This window comes from Ursus americanus, chromosome 22 (genome assembly GCF_024610735.1).
Source record: "Ursus americanus isolate L20-20 chromosome 22, mUrsAme1.1.p, whole genome shotgun sequence".
Classification (NCBI taxonomy): Eukaryota; Metazoa; Chordata; class Mammalia; order Carnivora; family Ursidae; genus Ursus; species Ursus americanus.
In genome coordinates this window covers 34452930-34473249 of record NC_142148.1, presented here as the reverse complement: position 1 = coordinate 34473249, position 20320 = coordinate 34452930, and the positions used below count along the sequence as shown (strand labels likewise).

Genomic DNA, 20320 nt, shown 5'->3' with positions numbered 1-20320 from the left:
CCAATGTGGCTAGATTATAGCACCCAGTTTCTCAGTCTAACACTAAGCGTAGGTATTGCAGTGAAGGAGCTGTGTAGATGCAAGTAACACCTACAACGAGTTGACTTTATATAAAGGAGATTATCCTCTATAATCTGGGCGGGCCTGATCCTCTCAGTTCAAAGGCCTTAAGAGCAGAATTTAAGTTTCCCTGGGGAAGAGGAGACTCCACTTGTAGACTGCAGGGACAGCTCTCACCTAAGAGTTTCCAGCCTGGCCTTCTGATGGCCTGCTCTGCCAGTCCCACAATCATGAAGTCAGGTCCTTGCAGTAAATCCCTTTCTCCAATTATCTATCTATGTATCTATCTATGTATCTATCTATGTATCTATGTATCTATCTATCTATCTATCTATCTATCTATCTATCTATCTATCTATCTATCTATACTACTGGTTCTATTTCTTTGGTAGAATCCTGACATAACTCTTTTCCAAGTATCAGGCCCCTGCCCTAAATTCCAATGGACAATTGTAAGGTTTCATGGTAGGTCTCTTAAATACCCCCTTCGCCCTTGCCCCCCCTCCCGCCCCCCGCCATGCACTTGCCTTAAGAAAAAGTCACATATGATATCTGGTCATTCTTTATCATCTATATGTTTTTTTTGGCATCTGGAAATTTTTGCTCAAAGTTTCAGCTAGTGTATGAATACCACTTGAACTGTTTCTCTCTTTATTTTTAAGATTTTTTAAATTTATTTGACAGCGAGAGAGGGAACACAAGCAGGGGGAGTGGAAGAGGGTGAAGCAGGCTCCCTCTGAGCAGGGAGCCTGATGTGGGGCTCCATCCCAGGACCCTGGGATCAACCCGAGCCAAAGACAGACACTTAATGACTGAACCACCCAGATACCCCACTTGAACCGTTTTGCAGTTGCACAAGACCCTGGGGGCACATCCTCCTTGCTGGGGAAATGCTTATTTTACAGTAAGCAGAAGATAAGGGAATGCACTTTTAAATTTTTTGCTAGGGGGGCTCAGAATCTAACTAGTACTGTAGCTGTTATCTTACTTTGGGTCCTTCCAGAAGCAACCTTGAGACAAGGGTTTAGGTATACGTATTTCAGAGGTGATCTTGATAAATACCTGCAGGCGTGGGAGAAATGTGGGAGGACAGAGAAGGGAAGGTGGTCAGTGAAGGGCGTGTTATCATATTACCACTGTGGGCAATGTGATCTTCAACTCTTGGGGGAGCTTTAGCACTCAGTAGGAATGCGCACCTTCAAACAATCCCACCAGAGTGGTGAGGGGGCTAATACACAGTATCTGTTCAGTCGGTGTGTGAGCGCTGCTTCCAGGAGGCTCTCATTCTCATGTACTTGGGCCCTATTGTACAAGTCTAAGTGTCAGAGGCAGCCTTCCAGGGTCAGAAAGTCAGGCCTGCTTCAGTCCCAAAGCAGAGGAGACAGGGGTGGAGTGCTGACAGTGTCTTCTAGAAGTGCTGAAGTTTATCTGACCCAAGGTATCGGATACATACCAGTATCTAATACATATGGAGTGTGTAAGAAACAATCTCCTTCCGTAACAGATTAAAATTACTTCTCTTCCCTGTTTTCATCAATTTCCACTAGAATTGTATCTTTAGCAAACATAATGACATACATCCTGTAAATTTTTTTGACAATAATGTTACGGTTATAACCAAAATGCTATTTATTCCATTATATCCTTAAAGATGATTAGGGGGTTTATCCAGAATACGTAATTCATTGCAAAATAAACACTTTCAGGTAGCTCAGAATATTTATGGTTGTTAGAGTGAAAACAAATATTTGGTTACAAATTCTTAATTTGTGGATTGCTTTGACTTTGATGGAAATACCAACTTTTTGGGCCTCGAAATGTTGCCCCCAAGAAGCAACTGTTGTGATTCAGATCCTGAAGGCGGCTTCCAAGGCTTTAGCTTTTTCGGTGATGTTCTTCTGAAAGGGCATCATGAAGTCCTCAAAGTCCACCTCGTAAGTGAACCTCTCTCGCCGCAGCTCCCTTTTTCTGATCAGTTCTGCTGTTGTGGCTTCAGGACTCCAGATCTTAAATAAATTACCATATTCAGAGCAGGCATGAGTAGGAAAGCCAGCAAACATGGCAGTTATACAGACAATGCCCCGTATGGTTAATTCAAAACTATCAAATTTACTTCTAAATCTATTTTAACTTATGGTTTCCTCTTACATGACATCAGTGGTTACGTGGGGATCACTGTTTCTGATGGCAACTATTTGAACAACTGGAATGTTTTTCAGTAACCTCTGGTGATCCTCTGCTCTTCATTGTTAGGATGTCCAAACAAGGGAGTGATAGAGTTAGAAGATCATTGGGGTTTGCTATCTTTATGAATTATGGGGAAGTCCTGGGAAAATTATTTTCATAGTAGAAGGAAGAGGGGGCTGGTGGTCTCTTATCAGCATGGTTTTGATGGGCATTGGCAAAGATCGTTCCTGTTCTCCAGAGATGTCTCCACCTCTTTAATTGTGGATGTTTTAGACAGCTACTGAATAAATCCAGTGTTGCTTAGTATGAAACTCCCAAGTGAAATGGTAGTAAGAGTACGAAGAGGAAGGTTAGGGTCTGAGAAGCATCGAGAAAATGTATCTATAGCATTTGGTGATCAAATGGCTATAGGGAATGGCATTGACCAAAATATAATTTTTCAAGGACAATTAAAATGTCAATATAGAAATAGTAACAGAGGAAACTAGATATTGGAAACTAAACAAGTTGGACTTTACTGAGTCAAAGCAGTAGGACCTGGCAAAAAGACACCTGCAAATTATAACTATGAAAGATCATCTTTGGATATTTGTTTGGGTGCTCTGCATAAAAAGTATTCGGAAAATGGTATTATGAGCTTATACCATGTTATGAAGGTCTTTCCAAAGTACTTACCCTCCGTGGAATAAATGTGATATCCACTTTCTTGGTATAACCACTGGTAATCAATGAATTGAGATAAACCACATTATCCTTACGCATTTTCTTTTCCTCTGATACAGTTGGTATGGTATAAACAGATAAAAGTGGTTCCTGGAAATGAGACAAAAAAGAAACCAACCCTGTCAATTGCCAAAACCTATATGTACTTTCTAATATTATTTGCTGTTCTATATCTTACTCTGAAGCCAAGAAAAAATAGAAATAAAAATAACAGTGTTACCATACAAATTATAATTTGAAATGAAATGGAATATTATTATAACTTTGGACGGAGAAAGGTAACTAGTTTGCCTTGTTTAACTCTACTTAATTTGTAGCATCAGAGACAGATCTTACAAGTCTTTAAAATATCCATCCTTGACCTATGGCCATTGATTAATTAGAATTAAATTATCCTACTAAAAAGATAATGATGTATGTAGTAGAAGCTTAGCCGATTGATCTTCCTTCACCTCTGGCCACGTTTACTCTCGTCTTACAGGTTTATTACTCTCTACTGTTTACTGTTCTCCATGTATTTTCACCCTCTCCACATCTTACCACCTTTTTCTTCAACCCTTTCCAATGCGATAACATTAGAGCTTTTTCCTTTTGAACGTCAGCCCCATCTGATGTCTGCCAAGAATCTCCAGGGATCCTCTTCCTTCCTTAAAAGAAGCTTCTAGCCTAGAAACACACTTGGGCTTCCCTGCTAATGACAAAGTCTTGCTCTCTCCGTAATCTGTTTGGACAAAAATCTCAACCTTTTGCTGGTAGTTTAGAGGCACCCACAGCATTCCAGATTGCCAGGAACAGTCCCTTTGGCACCTTTAAAACTTTCTGGAATCATTCTGCGGGATATCCAAGTCACAAGTGGCCCGATAATCCCAGGGTTCAGTGGTAGTCATTAAAATTCCTTAGAAGGGGGAAAGGACGGTAATGAAAGATTATAAGACCAAAATGAAGGAAAATCATGCTTGGCTTCATTCTTCTTACCCTCCTTCCCTGTCTGAGCCATTTCATCAAATCTATATGACCGAGAACCAAATATATATGTATCCAAGACCAGTTCCTTTGGTCTTGTATTTGGCTGAGCCAACTTGGTTTTTACATGGATTCTATTTGCAATGAGCACTTTTTAGAATTTTTAGTAATTGGAATTTCTTTGCTAGGTATTTTTTTTTCAGTGCTGCATAATAGTGCTGAAAATATGGCTTGCATATTATTTTGTCCATGCCATGTAACGATATGTAAATAGTGATGCTATCCTACCCCCAACAAGTTTTTAGGAAGTTCCATTTACTAAATGGGTAGTCGATCACCTTGCTTACCTCTTCCTTCTTCACTTCAGGGCCTTCAGTCTTCGCTTTAGGAGGTGGCTTGCCTTTCATTTTTTGATTTTCTGCTGGTTTTGGCAAGTTATCCAGCTTTTCTTGAATCAAACTAATTATTCTATAGTCAGCATACGCCTTTGCAATATCCATGGCAGTATGGCCTGCTCAAGACATAAATTCAGAGTTGCAATAAACAGACTGATAAGAAACCATGCAGAAAAACCTCAGCACATCAGCCCTCAGCATGTGACAATAAGGGTGATTACTACAGCCGACGGTGTAAGGTCATAGAGGTAGTTCGGTACCCTCTAAGGTGCACCCATCTCTGAACTCTCATCATGTTTTTTTAAAGATTTTATTTATTTATTCGACAGAGAGAGAGAGACAGCCAGCGAGAGAGGGAACACAAGCAGGGGGAGTGGGAGAGGAAGAAGCAGGCTCCCCACGGAGGAGCCTGATGTGGGGCTCGATCCCAGGACCCTGGGATCACGCCCTGAGCCAAAGGCAGATGCTTAACGACTGTGCCACCCAGGCGCCCCTGAAATCTCATAATTTAAAGTGCTATTTACTGGCAACACAACATTTTCTTGTTAATTTTTTTGAGCATGTTTCTTAAAAAGCAGATAGGAAATATTGGTAGAATATTAACATTCGAATATTTGATTGATGGTTCTCTTCCCACCTTGCACACATTTCCTTTCATGTGACAATTGTACATTATTCTCCCCTTTCCCTGATACAAGGAAGTATATTCAAAAAGGCCTGGGGAAGCTGGTGTCACAGTGCTCTATGCAGAAGACTGGGTATTATGACGCCTGTAATATCCTCAGGCAGGCCTGAAACAACACCACCAGTGACCCAGGGGAAGCCCGAAGGAGCCAGAAAGGTTAATGCTCTCTCCGATCAAAAGGAAACAATGGGTTCCACTGTAAGAAAATGAAACCTCCAAGCAATGAGGTCAAACATTTATTCAAATGATTATTTCTCAGGTTGTGGATTTATGACATAAGATGGGCCCCTCCTATTTACTTCCTAGAGAGAGCCTCAAACTCAGGAATTATTTTGTTCAGCTTTAGAAAGAAGCCAAATTCTACGGCCTTTAAAATTATGCCACTTCCTAAGGACTTGGTAGTTATGACAGCGTGATAACCTGAGTTATAGTCTGAAAACCAGTACAAGCCCACAAACCAATGCTTCCTGGACCACAGTGAAATAACTAAGAAACTAAGAGTGGGCATTTAGAAATTTTTGGATGGATTTGATGGAATTTTCCATCATTTTAATCTAGTGATTAAAAACAACCTTGTATTTCATTTCCCCACTTCATTTTCTAGTATATCACTTTTTATTGTACTTTACAAAAGTATCCACCCACGAGAGGTTGCAAACCTAAGAACTGGTCCTTTTGCACCAGTGATTTGAGAGGCACTGTGTATAAAACCAACTTCCAGAATATTCAATTCAGGATTGTGGTTGCAGTAGCGACTCGCAGGGAAATGTGGTCTACAAGAAGAGAATCAGAAGGAGTTTGGAACCTAACATACACTCTCCTCTTCTGACCCTAACCATCAATCATGCAAACGCGCACCTTTTCTGTCTTCCAGCTGGAATTTAGCGCCCATATCAAGGAGGTACTTCACGGTATCCAGTCTACAGCTCTCGATGGCTCTGCTCAAAGGAGTGGAGTTGTTGATGGAGAGTGCATCTATCGCCGCTCCGGCTTTAACAAGAAGCTCAACGATGTCTTGTTGGCCTGCATGGCATGCAAAATGAAGCGGGGTCCACAGGAAATTATCTGTTGCATTAACGTTAGCCCTATAAAATAAGATAGATGCACAAGCTAAAAATGTGGGTTGTTCCAAGCACCAGAGGCTGGAAATGCAAAGCAGTTCCTATTACTGTTATCAAGTTGTTCAACTGTAAACCAGGGAAGCTCTGAGTAAAGTTAAACTCTGTGCCATTTCTTGACTTGTGCTCTGCATTATCTGACAGTCTTTTCTTTGCATACACACACACACACACACACACACACACATTTTGTTTAGTTTTAAAAGGCACTTAGATTCCAGGGGTTACACTTTTTGCAAAGGTTAAAATTAAGGAAAATTGTATAACTGGATCCTATGAAGGTAAAAGCTGATAAGAAATATAAAAGTCCTATTATTTCATTTTGTATCTACTTTCTCTGCATGTTATAGATTTTTAAATGCACCTTCATTATTCAACTTCTAAGCATGAAAATGTATTATTTTACATGTTAGTCTTTTTTAAAAATTCACTGTGCAAAAGTTCAAATTCTCACTAATTGCTTTATACTCCCTCCTCTTGATAATACACAAATCTGAATGCTTCTTTGACCTTGACCATTATAGAACAATAATACCCTTTTATCAAATATGCAGTTGCTTTGCTAATAAGGGCTTTACATATTTTAACTCATTTAATCTTCAAAAAATCTGCAAGTTGAGTCCTATTAGAGCCCCATTATAAAAATGAGAAAAGTGAGACCCAAAAAAGAAACTTATGCCAGGTTATTCAGCTACGGTAAAAGAAGGAATTAAACCTGAGTAGTTGCTTTAGAAGTTCAATAAAAGTGTCATGCTTGGATATTTTAAAGATACTTACAAATGAAGCAAGGAACAGGCAGCTGCTTCTGGAGGAGGGAAAGAGACATGCCTTTACAGTCATCATGACCACTGTCCCACTTGTTTGAATTTGTTAGGATCCCCACACAGGGGAGACAGATCAAAAAGCAATGTGTAAAATGAATAAATTCTAGAGAGCTACTCTGCAATATTGTGATTATAGTTAATATTGTACTGTACACTTATAATCTGTTAAGAGGGTAGATCATGTTATCTGTTCCTACCACAATTAAAAAAAAAAATTCTTTCTGCTTCTCCCTCTACCCTTCCCTCTTGCTCATGATCTCTCTCTCTCTCAAATAAATAAATAAAATCTTTTAAAAAATAGTTAAAAAAATTCTTTCGGTAATTTAAAATAAAATAAAAAGCGACTCCACACCATGTAGAGAAATCTCTAGGCAAAGCAGCTTGGTGCATAGTCGTTATTGGTAAGCCATCTCTGTGTTCCCACATTCCCAGGTTCCCGTTAGCCCACTGTCCCATACAAGATCTATCTGTAATCTAGATGTCAGGAATGAAACACTTTCTTTGTCCTTAAATTCTGGAGTTGAATGTGAACTCAACCAAGAAAACATACCCTTTTTCAAGAAGAAACTTGACGGCATCTATGTTTCCAGTGGCACACGCGGTCATCAGCGGTGTTTTGTAATAATTATCCTTCATATCCACAGGTGTTCCTGATTCAAACGCCTTTTTGAGAGAAGCCAGGTCTCCTGCCTTGGTGATGAAATTAATATTTGAAAATACCTTCGGTGGATCATCAATGTACCAAGCAGAGTCATCCTGAATAGGGTGTTCCGGTGGCCGGTCTCGGTTAAACCGACTGCTATCTGTTACGTTCTTGTAGGTTTCAATCATGTAATAGGGCGGCCCGCCGTCACTCCGGCGGGGAAACGCGTGGTCAGGGATGATGCAGATTGGGAGGGGTAAGACAAACTTGCCTTTCTTTGGCTTTTTGGCCATCCCTTTTTTCTTTTTCTTCGGCCCATAGGATCCCAAGACATAAGACTTACTCAAGTACCTGGTTCCTTTAAAGAAATCATTAATATTGACCCCAGCTCCCCGCAATTTTTCATGAAATTGAGCTATCATAGCCAGCTGTTCTGAGGTCACATATTCTTGCCTCTCCTCCAGCGTCAACACAAAGTCCTCCTTGCTGACTGTCCCATCGCCTCTGTCCACAAACGAAAAGGCTTCCCGAAGGAAAGTCTCATGTTCTAGCGACCAGTCGTGAAGTCTCAGGGCCCAGAGCGGATTTGGATTTTTGGCTCCTGGCCGGGCTAGCTTATTAGCGGTCCGCTCTGCCCGCTGTATTTCTTTGCTTGCTGCTTTGAAGCCGCCTTCCTTGGCCACAGTCCTGGGCGTTTTATGTTCTAAGTTCTTCCATTTCAGGTCACATCCTACGACATGAAGCATCATTATTATGAATAGTGCCTAGGCGGCTGCATGGCTCTACAGATGACTTTCATGCAAACTTTCACCCACTGGTCTAAAGTTTATCCCTAAATTATTTGTATAGAGTGATGAGCACATTCAGCTGTTACAATTACAAAATGAAGCTGAGATTTTTTTTTTTCCTGTGAGCTTCACTTTGGTGAATTCTGAGGGAAATACGTTTCCAATTTACATGCTCCGCCCCTAAAGGATTAGGAGGACATGAATCCCGATAGATATTTAAAACAAATTTCATATTGGGATACTTGCTAAGGAGACTTCCTGCCAAACAGGAAAAGAATAAGGATGGCATTGGAATTTGGCCCTTAGGAACTCAGAGTGCCGAACACTTGCTTCTTTTTGAATGATTATGACTGCAAATCTAGGTACCATCTTAAACTATATTTACCTGCATTCTCCATGCAGTCAATGTAATTTATATCGATCTGCTATTTTGTGATAGGCCATGTGAACAACCTGACAGAGGACAAAGTCATTTGTTCATCAAATCTGAAAGGATTCCAGGATTACGTTTGTGCAAATTAAGCATTAAAATTCATTTTCCTTCTTGGACCCTTCCTTAACATGACGACACCAACATTATATGTGAGGATTCCTCAAATACATAAACGTCTCTGAGTGCACTGGGAGTCTACTCAGTGCCACTAGGAAGGCTGTGCTGTCTGTAAGTGTCTTGAGACATTAAAAATCCTTTATGTATATAAATAAGTCCGACTATGAGGAAGTTCCTTCTAGTGTTTTGAGCCTTCGAGAAGAAGGCTCTTCTGCTGCTTTGCCAACATCCCATAATCAAAAAGATTGTTACTCAATCAGTATGTCTGGCAACCAAAATATATGGGCAGCTGCGTGCAAAAACAAAACACGCCCCTCCAATACTTTATAGTTTCATCCCTTGTCAAAAAGAAAATGAGTCACCAGTACTTTTTAAGATTAATACTTCCTTTGGCATTGTCAAAACTTAAAATTTTATACCAAGACTGGTCATTTTACTAGTGGTAGAAGAACTCAAAAAGAGTATTATGACAATGAGGATTCTAAAATGTCCATATTGAACAGTTTTAAGAACAGTGACTTATTAAAAACGGGACCTGAGACTGATCTTGATAGTATCATTCCATAGCAATTTTGAGAATGCTGTTTTTACTTCGCTTTTTTGCTTATTCAGGGTATCTGGGTGTTTATCTACCATCTCCCAAGCCATTTCTTCTATATTTACCCCTCAGGATCAAAGGATTTTAAAGCTGTTTTATCTTGCCTCCTTCTGCTCCCAGTTTCCTCCTAGTTAGAAAACTTTATGTGGATAAAAGACTCCAGCGTGCCAGCTTAAAGATCTGAGGCCTTCTTCTTCTCCTTTTGCCTTGGGACTTTTTGTCTCCTCCTTTATTAGTAGTAAAAATAAAGATCGATACATTCCCTTTGTGACGTATGATCTGCGGTCAAACGTACTCAGCTTACAGCTGGTGTGTGTGCAGAGCACCAGCCACCAAAGGCCCAAGAGAAAGAGAAGCCTCCTGGGCTGCTTCCCTAGAAATACTCCAAACTCCCTGCTTCTGCGCTTGGATATGGCACTTGCACTGCTTATGGGGATGTGTAAATTTCACCAGCAACAGGACCCTGGGGCAAAGGAGAACATTGAAGAAGATAGTTTAATGTGTCAAAAGAATCCAGCCTTCACATTTAGTGAAGTATAGAAGACACGAAACCCAGCGAGTTTACTCAGAAATGAGCATTTTGTTGCGAATGCATTGTTTGTTGTTGTTCTGACTGCCTTAGACCCAAGACTCAAAAGGTGGACATGTAACTGGTCACGCTTCTGCTATGGAAGTGGGTCTCCCACCTAGGATCCAGTGAAGTGATTTTACTTCCAAACATGTTACAGAACCCTGAATGCCTTCAAACCCTTGTTTTAGAAACACAGTCTAGTCTTATGACTGCCAGGAAGATAATATACTTTTCTGCATCCTTGGGCAAGACCTTTGGCATGGCCCAAGCTCTGATCAAATGTGCTTCTCAATTTGCTTTTTGTGACTTTCTTCCAGGACTACACAAATGACAGAGTAGATGTCTGGTGATGTCTGTCCCAATAATAAAGTGGTCAACATGTTAAAGTTGAAGAAGCTTGTCTTAATCTGGGGAGAGCTTTAGTTTTTAGAAATATACAGTGTTTCAAATGTCAGAATAAATTGCTGATAGTGACTGGGTTTGAAAACAAGACCGATGAGACAGTTTATGGGGGGAAAAGTTGCATTTGATATATTTTCCTTTATTTGTTAAACGTGTTTATTATTTGGGGGAATGGGGAAAGAGTATGAACTTATATAAGTTCGTAAAAAGTAGAAGTGAATCAGTTATTACACTCTTAGTTTTGCAGGCACATTAGTCTTATTTATATTAGTGGTTACAATACAGGATCTCTAGGTCCCAGGAATTTCTAAAATTCGCTGCTCTATTCTATTCTAAAGTCATAGAATAGACTCTAATTTTTGCCTATTTCTCAAACTGGAAAAAAAGGAAAAAAACACTACCACAAAGTTCAGCAGAATGCAGTTCCAATTCTAATGAAGAGTTAGAAACTTTTTTTTTAAATAAAGATTTTATTCATTTGCGAGACAGAAAGACAGAGAGAGCACAAGCAGGGGGAGGGGCAGAGGGAGAGGAAGAAGCAGACTCCCTGCTGAGCAGGGAGGACAAGGGGCTAGATCCCAGCACCCTGGGATCATGACCTGAGCCAAGGCAAATGCTTAACTGACTGAGCCACCCAGGCACCCTGAGTTAAAAACTTTTAATGTACATCTAGACAGCATGTAATTAATACCAGTTTGATCCCTAAACTTAATTAGCTAATATTACCATTTTAAGGAATACATTAAGCTATACATACATACTTCATATTCCTAAATTAATAGTTACATAGAAGCTACAGGAAAATCTAAAGTATTACATTTCAAATTTTCCATGAAAATTTTCATTTTATTTCGTATTTCTCCCTAAAACATTTCTCCCATAATTTCAAATTATTTAGAAAAGTTATCCTTTGCACTTGATACAATTGAACACTTTTATTAAAATAGTTAAGAATTCAGACAAAAAGACATAGTTTTCAGCATTTCTCCTTCAGACTGATGTCGACATTTTTTAAAGGAGTTTAATAACTATAAGCGTTTTAATAATTAGTTGACCCATGAACAATCCTGTTCAGATTTTTAACGATAACCTAAAAATACTTGAGAATATGGGTTTTCATCACTTTAAGACCAGATTCATGATTTGACAGAAGGTAGAGTAGAAAAGATTTTCAATTTTCTTTTTACATCTATAACTGAGGTTGGGCTATTGAAAAAGATAAGCAACTGACAAGTGACAGGCCCAGATTCTCTGCTCATCTACAATATGGGTAAATCATAAATACTTTAAGCATAAAATTGCTAGACCATTTTACCTCGCTGAGCTATATATTTACAGCAATCTGCAAAACCACCCATGGCAGCGTAATGAAGTGGTGTGTTCCCATCCATGGCAATCAGCCCCATGTCTCCGTTGTAAGCAAAAAGAAGCTTCAATATCTGTAAAACAAATAGTAGATATTATAGAGGGATAGCAACGTACCTTCATTGAATGAAGACTGGCACCTAAACCTGTTATCCAATAGTTACTTAGGCTACACGTGGCTATTTAAAATTAAATTGAATTAAATAGAAAATAATTTTTAAAAATCCAGTTCCTTAGTTTCACTAGCCATTATTTAAAATACTCAAAAGGCACACATGGCTACTATATTATACAGCACAGATATAGAACTTTTCCACCACTGCCAAAAGTTCTATCAAATAGCATTGATCTAGAGTTTAGAAAATTCTATACTCAGCTTGGGCACGCCATGTTAGTGAATTCTGATAACTCTGGGAAACATCAGCGTATGGGAAATATCATCAGAAAAGCAAATTCTTTACCAAATGTGACTTCTACTGTGGTGTAGATTTTTATTGCACGGGAGAGACTCAATGACAAAAACAAAGATAATTGTTAAAGCTCAGAAAATTGAGTAAGGAAATTTTAGATGTAATTGAGAATTAAAAAAAAAAAAAAGGATGGGGCGCCTGGGTGGTGCAGTTGTTAAGCGTCTGCCTTCGGCTCAGGGCGTGATCCCAGCGTGATCCCACCGCTGGGAGCCTGCTTCTTCCTCTCCCACTCCCCCTGCTTGTGTTCCCTCTCTCGCTGCCTGTCTCTCTCTGTCACATAAATAAATAAAATCTTTAAAAAATAAATAAATAAATAAAAATAGGATAGCATTGTTTCCTATCTCATTTCTTCAATGTCACTATACCTATGAGATATCCTTTGCTGGTATATCCAGATAACCAGAATACTTAAGAGTTTAAAATTGAGGTGAGTCATTAGATCACAAAAAATCAGGGAAATAAGACTATGTTGACATTATTCTCGCCACAATTTGGTCATGCCGTACATATTATGAAGATTCTATTATGTAATGGAGGCATAAAATAAAGTAGTCCTGGTTGGCAAAACTTTTAAATTGCCATAGCTAAGAATACAGAAAAACATTGTTAGTAAAATAAATGAATAAATGTGGCAAGCAGATAAAACTGAATAAAGACCTAGAAAACATTTTTTAAAAAATAATATTTGGTATAAAATAGAATTTTAGAATTATTTAGGGAAATCAAGATGGTAACGTGGAAAAAATTCTTAGTGTAACCTATATGATATTTAAAAACTTTGAGGAAAAGGTAAGAATTGGTGAGCAACAAATTTTAAAGCAAAAGGCAGATTATTACATCAAAAAAGCCTCCTTTGGCAGCAAAATGTGCAGCTTGTTTTCTCTCGTTGTCAAAGGCATTCACTTCACCTCCTCTTTCCAAAATCCCTCGAACTAGTTCTATCACTCCTTCTCTTGATGCTTCCATTAAGGCCGTTCGACCTGTGGACTGGACGAGAAGCAGATCAAATCCTGGTTATACTTGTCATCTTAAATAACACTTCGGGTATACATATGTTCTAAATCCATTTGGCCTTAGATTCACACTGGCATGTTTAGTTCTCTACATCTTTATTAGTTTCACAAAGCAAATAGGAAATGAAGAAAGTGCAATGGGTCGATGTAGAGAGTTCCAATATCAGAGTCGAGGTCACACCAGATGTCCCCGTGAAAAAATCATGCTAAAAATTGCATTTTTTTTTTTGCAAAGAAAGTAGAGCAAAAGGGGAGAAATGAGGGTAAAATACATGCTAAGATTAGATTATAAGTGTTTTCTAATGAGAAAAAAATTTATTATTATTGTCTTGAAATGACTCTTGAATAATTAGAAAACTCAATAAAATTGGCCAAATGAGGAGAGGGAGCAAAATGGATAAGGGAAATAGCACAATTACATATTTTCTTTCCAAAAAGATAAATTTTTATTAGGCATCGGTGATATCTTTTCTATTTTCTCTAATGATGTTTTCCCGTTATGCATAATAAATACCAATTTTCCGAATGTAATTAGGAAATAAACTGTAAAATCATGGCAATAGAAAGATAATGAGAGTATATCATCTTAAAGCATTTTGAATAGGAATGAACAGTCTATAAGCTAACAGGATAATTTTACCGTATTTAAATGCAAAAATTGCACTACTAAGACTCTCTAATTGAAAAAAAAAGGAATATTTATAATCACAGGAATAGCCATACTGAGTTCATAGCATTTGGATTGGCTCCCTTTTCCAAAAATGTCAGGCACGTGTCTTTAACATCATGTGCTTCTTCACAAGCTCTAAGAAATATTGGTCTTCCTTCATAGGTAGAGTTGTTGACATCTGCGCCATTTTCCAGGGCAATCAATGCACAACGATAATGCCGCTTAGTAGGTAAAATGCAGTAAAACAAAATACCTGTAGAAAAATAGAATCCCCAAAGAGTACTTCATTAATAGTCTCTCTACATTTGAGCCAGATAGCAAAGAAAAACTAATAATTTTGAAATCCATAATCGGCCCGTTGAAGGTGGCAGAGCAAAGGCGTAGCGGCCTTCTTTTCCTTCTGAAACCAACTGAAACATCAAGACAGAGGGAAAAAAGAGCCAACCTCTCATAGAATTAGAAAACAGTCACAACCAAATGTGATAGGACCTGGTTCAGGGAAGAATCTGAGTGCTGAGATGTGAGCCCCTGTCAGCCTTGGGTATTTGGCATCTTGCAGTCTATACCCCACGTGCAGGACTGTGTATGCTGGAGGGGTCGTGGTGGGTTGCTGTGTCCCCTCTGAAACTTCAGAGTGACAAAGCAGATGGTAGTGAATGATGAAATATGCAGACCGACCATGTGTATAAGAAGCAGGCTGTCCATACAGCAGCATTAAGAAGAAAAGGTACATGACAAGGAGCTCTGCCATTTTGGCAACTTGTTTTGTTCCAATGAAGAGAGGAAAATGTGAAATCCCCCCACCTATGACCTCTGACATAGAGGCCCTCCGCATAATCCTAGTCAAAAATGTACTACAGATCAGGGGTATTGTTGTAATCTGGGCAAGCAACACTTAAACTCCAAATTGATTTTGTAACGACCTCACTCTAAACAGAGGCTTCATTCAAAGAGGAACAGTAATCAACAAAAAACCAGCACATGACCTATGAAAAATATAGATACCAAAAGGAAGAAACCTGATAATAAAAGTTAGGCAAAAAGTACACACTAGAAAAACTATACTATGTGAAAATTATTGACTGTCCTATTTCTATGATAGCAAAGAAGTTAAATGTAACTTTTTTTTCTAAAACAAAAGTGCAAAGATGGACCAAAACTAAACACAGGGCTTCTAGGACAATAGAAGATAAATAGGAAAAGATGAAGTTAAGCCAGCTGAACTTCGAGAAGATATGGTAGAGGAAAATAAAACCACCAAAGAAAGAAAAGTCAAACTGGAGATGGGGAAAAGGAAAGCACAAAAACCACAGTCATGGACGTGAAGGAAAAACTTGAAAATTCTAAGGAAAATGTAACAGATGATGGAAGAGCTGAAATGGTCTAAAGAGGCAAAGAAGAGTTAACATATATGTAGTTAGTGCTCAATAATAAAACACCAAGTAGAACAGAAAAAAATATATAGATACAGTAGAAGAAAACTTTCTTGAAGTGAAAACTTAAATTTGGAGATTGAAAAAGCATACTGGGGTCTCAGGAAAAATGAATTAAGAAAAATCAGTGAGGTGTGCCTAGGTAAAGCTAGGTAGAGGACATATCCTGTGAGCATCTGGGTAACAGTTCAAGTCCTCTATAAAGAGGGAAAGTCAATCTGGCCTCCAGATTTTGCCACGGCAACATTCAATAACTAAATAACTAAAGGGTCTCTACAATATCACTTGAGAAAGAAAATGGGAGTTTTTTGTATCTATCAAGCCGGCTGTTCATATATAAAAGCAGTGGACATGTAAATTTAAGGATGCAAAAGTTATTGTACTAATCTCTTCTTTCATAGAAAAATATTAATGAATACCATATAAAGGGCTAATTCAATAAGCAAAGTGCAGTGTTTTTATAAGCAGTGTTTTTATGTAGATGAAAAGCTATCAAATCAGCCATTAAGACAACCAAAAACAGTTCTCTTCCCAAGAAGCAAAAATCTGTAACTACATAGGGTGGTGGGTGTTAACTAGACTTATTATGGTGATCATTGTGCAATGCATATGAAAATCAAATTATGTGCACACCTGAAACTGATATAATGTTGCTGTCAATTATACCTCAGTTTTTAAAAGTCAATCAGTAAATAACAGTAAATAAAACTACCATTCCAACAACCAAAAAAAGACCTAAAAGCAGACCATTAACCTTAGAAAACACAACATGCACACGCACACACAGCAAAATAAAGAACATATGGACTATATAGGAAAATATTTTTATACATATTTATTTATATATTTATACATATTATACCTTCATAACATAAAATAAATGACGGTTCTGAGGCCAAACCTTTGGGCCATCTAGATAAATAGAAATTGGATAAATTCTACCATTAAAATAAAAACCACAATTCATATAAAATCTAAATCTATTTCATATAAACAAATGCATCTAAAATAGGGTTACTCGGAACAGTTAAAAACAGAAAGATGGCCAAGGACATGGCTGAAAATAGAAAATCAAAGACACAACAAATCATAGCAGGCGAAAGTGGGCTGAAACCACCACCACCAACGATCCACCTAGAGAATACCAGATGAGGTCGAATTCATTACAAAAGGCTCTAAGGTACTTAGGAGATGGATATCTTATCATGATGGCAGGTGCAACTCACAGTTAAAGTCTACCTGGGCTGACTCTTTAAGACACAAAGACCATGAATCAACATTCTGAAACTGTAGCAAAAAGAGAGGGCAAAGATGATAGACTGTAGAATTCGCATACTGCATTTATGGGACTGGGTAGGCATTCCTATAAATGGGAGAACCAATGGAATGGGTGCTATTAGGAGCTAGTCTAGCTTAACCCTTGAAGGGAATAGACACCATTCTGTTCTCCACAATAGACAGACACTAATTAATCACCTAGGACAATATATGGGAAAGAGCTTCTTGGCTTAGAGATTTACCTTTTCCATGTTCTGCAAAATTGTTCAAAATACAATTTAGCCTAAAGTATGTCCCACATCCTTCTAAAGATCCAGTAAGTGTTTTAACCATTTAAATGTTGGCTTGTCCTTTAGGACCAATACGCAGTGAGTGATACATCAATTGCTGGAAAATAGGATGTCAGTGGCAGAGACTTCGGTGGAATAAGCAAAGCAGTTGGGCAAGTAGCAGCCAAACCAGAGCCGCGCAAGGTGAGCTAGATTCGTCGATGTGAGGAAGACAGGGCTCGCAGGGCAATAAGCACAGCACGAGTTACACAGATTCAGGGCTCTACGGGCAGGACTAACAAGGTCATGCGTGCAACAAGATTTATATTTGTTTCAAGTCTTATTTGATATTTTTAATTCTTCCTATGTCAGTGGTCAGATTGTTTTCTCATACTTCCATCTCCCAGAACCTTGACAGGTTTAATATAAATTTGAATGAGCTTAGATATTAACCAGATGGCTGCTGCATTTGCTACCAGCATTCACTTGATCCTGTTTCTAATTTTACTTGTTTAGTTTTACAATTTTAGATTTTTATGATAAAATTTCTCAGCCTTTTTTTTAAAGCTTTTATTTCTGTTTCAAACTCCAAAAGGTAGACTGTTCTCCACCACAGTGTTTCCCCCAAAGTATATTTCACAAAGCTCCAGGTATATAAGGTGCCATAAGGAAAAACTATTTCAAGGGTCAAAGACAAATGGAAAATGTCACTGTCTTTAGTCTGTCTGACAAATGTGAAATCAACATGTCTCAATTTGTTTTATCCAATGTTTCTCTAACGAGTTTGACAGTGGAACCAATTTTGCATGTAATGCTTATCAATATCCCAGCGATTCAGTGGTCCATGGAACACACTTTGGGAAATGATATTCTATAGAGCTTTACGAGGTTTCTTTGTTTTTTTTCTTTTTCAGGATTTAACATTTTAAAACACATTTGATCCCTGAATGCATCTGAATTTCATTTCATTATGTAATTAAATGATTGTTCTTTCCTTGTCCTCTCCTATTGTTTTAAGAAAGTCACTTATCAAATACCAAGTGTGGAGAGAATTACAAAAGCAGATTTCGTTCCTGTCAGAAAACATTAACACTAAAAAATGGGATTTATTTCTCCAGTGTGGGACTGATGTTAATGGCTTTGTACTTGAAGCAACTCCCTGGGACAACTGATTAAATCTACCAATTTATATTAAGCCTGGTGGTAATTTTCTTGGTGATTTTCATAAGGCTGTGTCAAGTCCTTCTGGAACCTTGAGTATTTTGGGCAAGAAGCTCCCAGGCATGGTGTTGAGATGAGATTAGGGAGAATAGAGTGGAGAAGTGGTGCTGTCTCACCTGAAAAAGCATGGAAATGCCATGCCTCAAGTTTTAAGTCATATTTTCAAATACATTTAAACTGACCCTAGAAAATTGGATTTTATGCCAGAATCCACCTTAGCCCTTCCAGTTCCCAACTGCAACCCCTTTCTATGTCAGACTGCTACTGAGAGGGGACAAAATCCTTTTGGAGTCCAAGTCGAGGACCATTTGAGGTTCTACAGTATAAAAAAGAATAAGAAATACTTTCCCTCATCTTTTGTTCTGAACAAGATTCTTATGTTTTATGATCAATGATTCTGACTATGGTTATATCAGTGTGTATTATTAAAAATTCTCCACATTTAGAAAAGCCACCAAACACAGATTAATCTAACTCTAATCTTTTTAAGGGAGACATCTCTCAGAACTCATTTCCCTAAGATAGACCCTAATACCACTTCCAAATTACAGGGAGCTGGTGTCCTTAGGTACAAGAGTGAGAACCTGGCTTTTCACTTAAACTCATGAATAATTCTCTTCTACAGTTGGAAAGCAAAAAAGTGCACTTTGTGGATTTCTGGCTACACAGTGGATTGCATCTACTGGATAGAATGTTGGGATTTTTACCTTTTCCTTCATTATCAACTATAGTCATGTCAGCCTTTGCCTTGGCTAATATTTCCATGGACAGTTCGTGCCCCAGTTCTGCAGCCCTCATTGTTGGAGTACAGCCCATCTTGTCTTGCACATCAGGATGGGCACCAAGGCTAAGGAGAAAGCTGACCATATCGACGTCATTGGAAACTGAGGCCAAGTGCAGAGCACTATGTCCGTTGAGGGGGTCTGTGAAATTGATTAGTTCAGGGTATCCAAGCCTGATGAGCTTTTCTATCTGCTTCGTGTCTTTGTTCCGAACACACTGAAGAACTTTGTAGATCTGCAAGTTCTCGAGCCTCTTATCTGCTAAAGCCATACTCGACCACCTTCTTGAAAATGCTTTTCTTGACCAAACCAAAAACTATAGCAGCAAAAACAAAAACAGAACATACAACTCCAAGTTAATTTTGTCATCTTTATTTTGTTATAAATAATAATATTTTAAGTCTTCCCTAAGAAGAGAGGCTGTTTCTCACAAAATGTTATTACCACAATTTATTGTAACTGATTTCACAAAAAGTATTAATTACACATAAATACAGAGGATATTGAGCTAGCATAAAGCTAAAATATTTCAAAACAATTCTTTCATCATAATGAATACCAGCTTGCTAATGCAGTTTTCTTGTTAATTTAATTTCTTGATTCATTTAACCCTCCTTCCTCGACACAGCCTCCCTATTTTATCTATGAGGAAGGTAAGGCTAACAAAAGTGCCAAGGTAAGGATTTGAGCTCCCCACTATATGGCTCTGTACCAGCATGTCCTCCTAACCTAGAGACCATGGCAGGAGCCATGTTGGCTATCAGGGAGTGCGTGTTACAGAGACTGAGGCTGAGGGCAGACGTTGCACTTGGGACTCAGTTGTGCCAGAATTCCCCTACCACTTCAGTTAGTCCACGCAACATGTTGGTTAGTGCAACATTAGCTCCGGGTTGCAGGAGTAAATATGTCCTCCCCACCCCCCCCCCTTAATTTAGCATAAGCTAGGCAGCTGAGTTTCTGTCTTTTACGATGGAAAGGATTCCATCTTACTACAAAATCTGAAACTGTGCCACCTTTTCTCCACAAACCTGCTCCTTCGCCTGCATTCCCTGTGGCAGCGAGTAGCACTGGTGACCACTTGCTCCTCTCTAGTTGTGTCTCTCTAGGCAACACCATCTCCATTGCCTGTTCCCCTCCTACTTCACCATCCACTTGTCACCCCCCTTTGCTGGCTCCCCTCCTCTGTCAGAAGCCTAACTGTTGGGGTGCCCAGGGTTCGGCCCTCAGGTCTCTCTATTCTCATACACTGCCCTGATGGTCTCATCCCATCTCATGACCTTCATCCCAATTTGAGGCTTCTGGTCGTTCACTC

General features: G+C 38.8%; 1 protein-coding gene across 1 annotated transcript; it reads right to left on the bottom strand.

The window, feature by feature from the left end:
- Positions 1-1907: 1907 nt before the first annotated feature.
- Positions 1908-19318, bottom strand: ANKEF1 (ankyrin repeat and EF-hand domain containing 1). The gene is made up of 9 exons (XM_045810351.2): positions 18934-19318; positions 14079-14278; positions 13180-13329; positions 11823-11946; positions 7506-8328; positions 5872-6098; positions 4281-4444; positions 2923-3060; positions 1908-2066 (listed from the first exon to the last, which is right to left on the bottom strand). The coding sequence occupies exons 1-9, from the start codon at positions 19277-19279 to the stop codon at positions 1908-1910; spliced, it is 2331 nt and encodes a 776-aa protein (XP_045666307.1). The 5' UTR covers positions 19280-19318.
- Positions 19319-20320: the final 1002 nt, after the last annotated feature.

Bases quoted from the DNA above. Each gene is read 5' to 3' on its own strand.
- ANKEF1 (XM_045810351.2), bottom strand. From the start codon at position 19,279: ATGGCTTTAGCAGATAAGAGGCTCGAGAACTTGCAGATCTACAAAGTT. The intron at 11,947-13,179 runs GTAATAATCTGC...TTTGTTTTACAG, and splicing joins CCAAAGGAGGCTTTTTTGAT to ATATTGAAGCTTCTTTTTGC. The intron at 2,067-2,922 runs GTAAGTACTTTG...AATTTATTTAAG, and splicing joins TCACATTTATTCCACGGAGG to ATCTGGAGTCCTGAAGCCAC.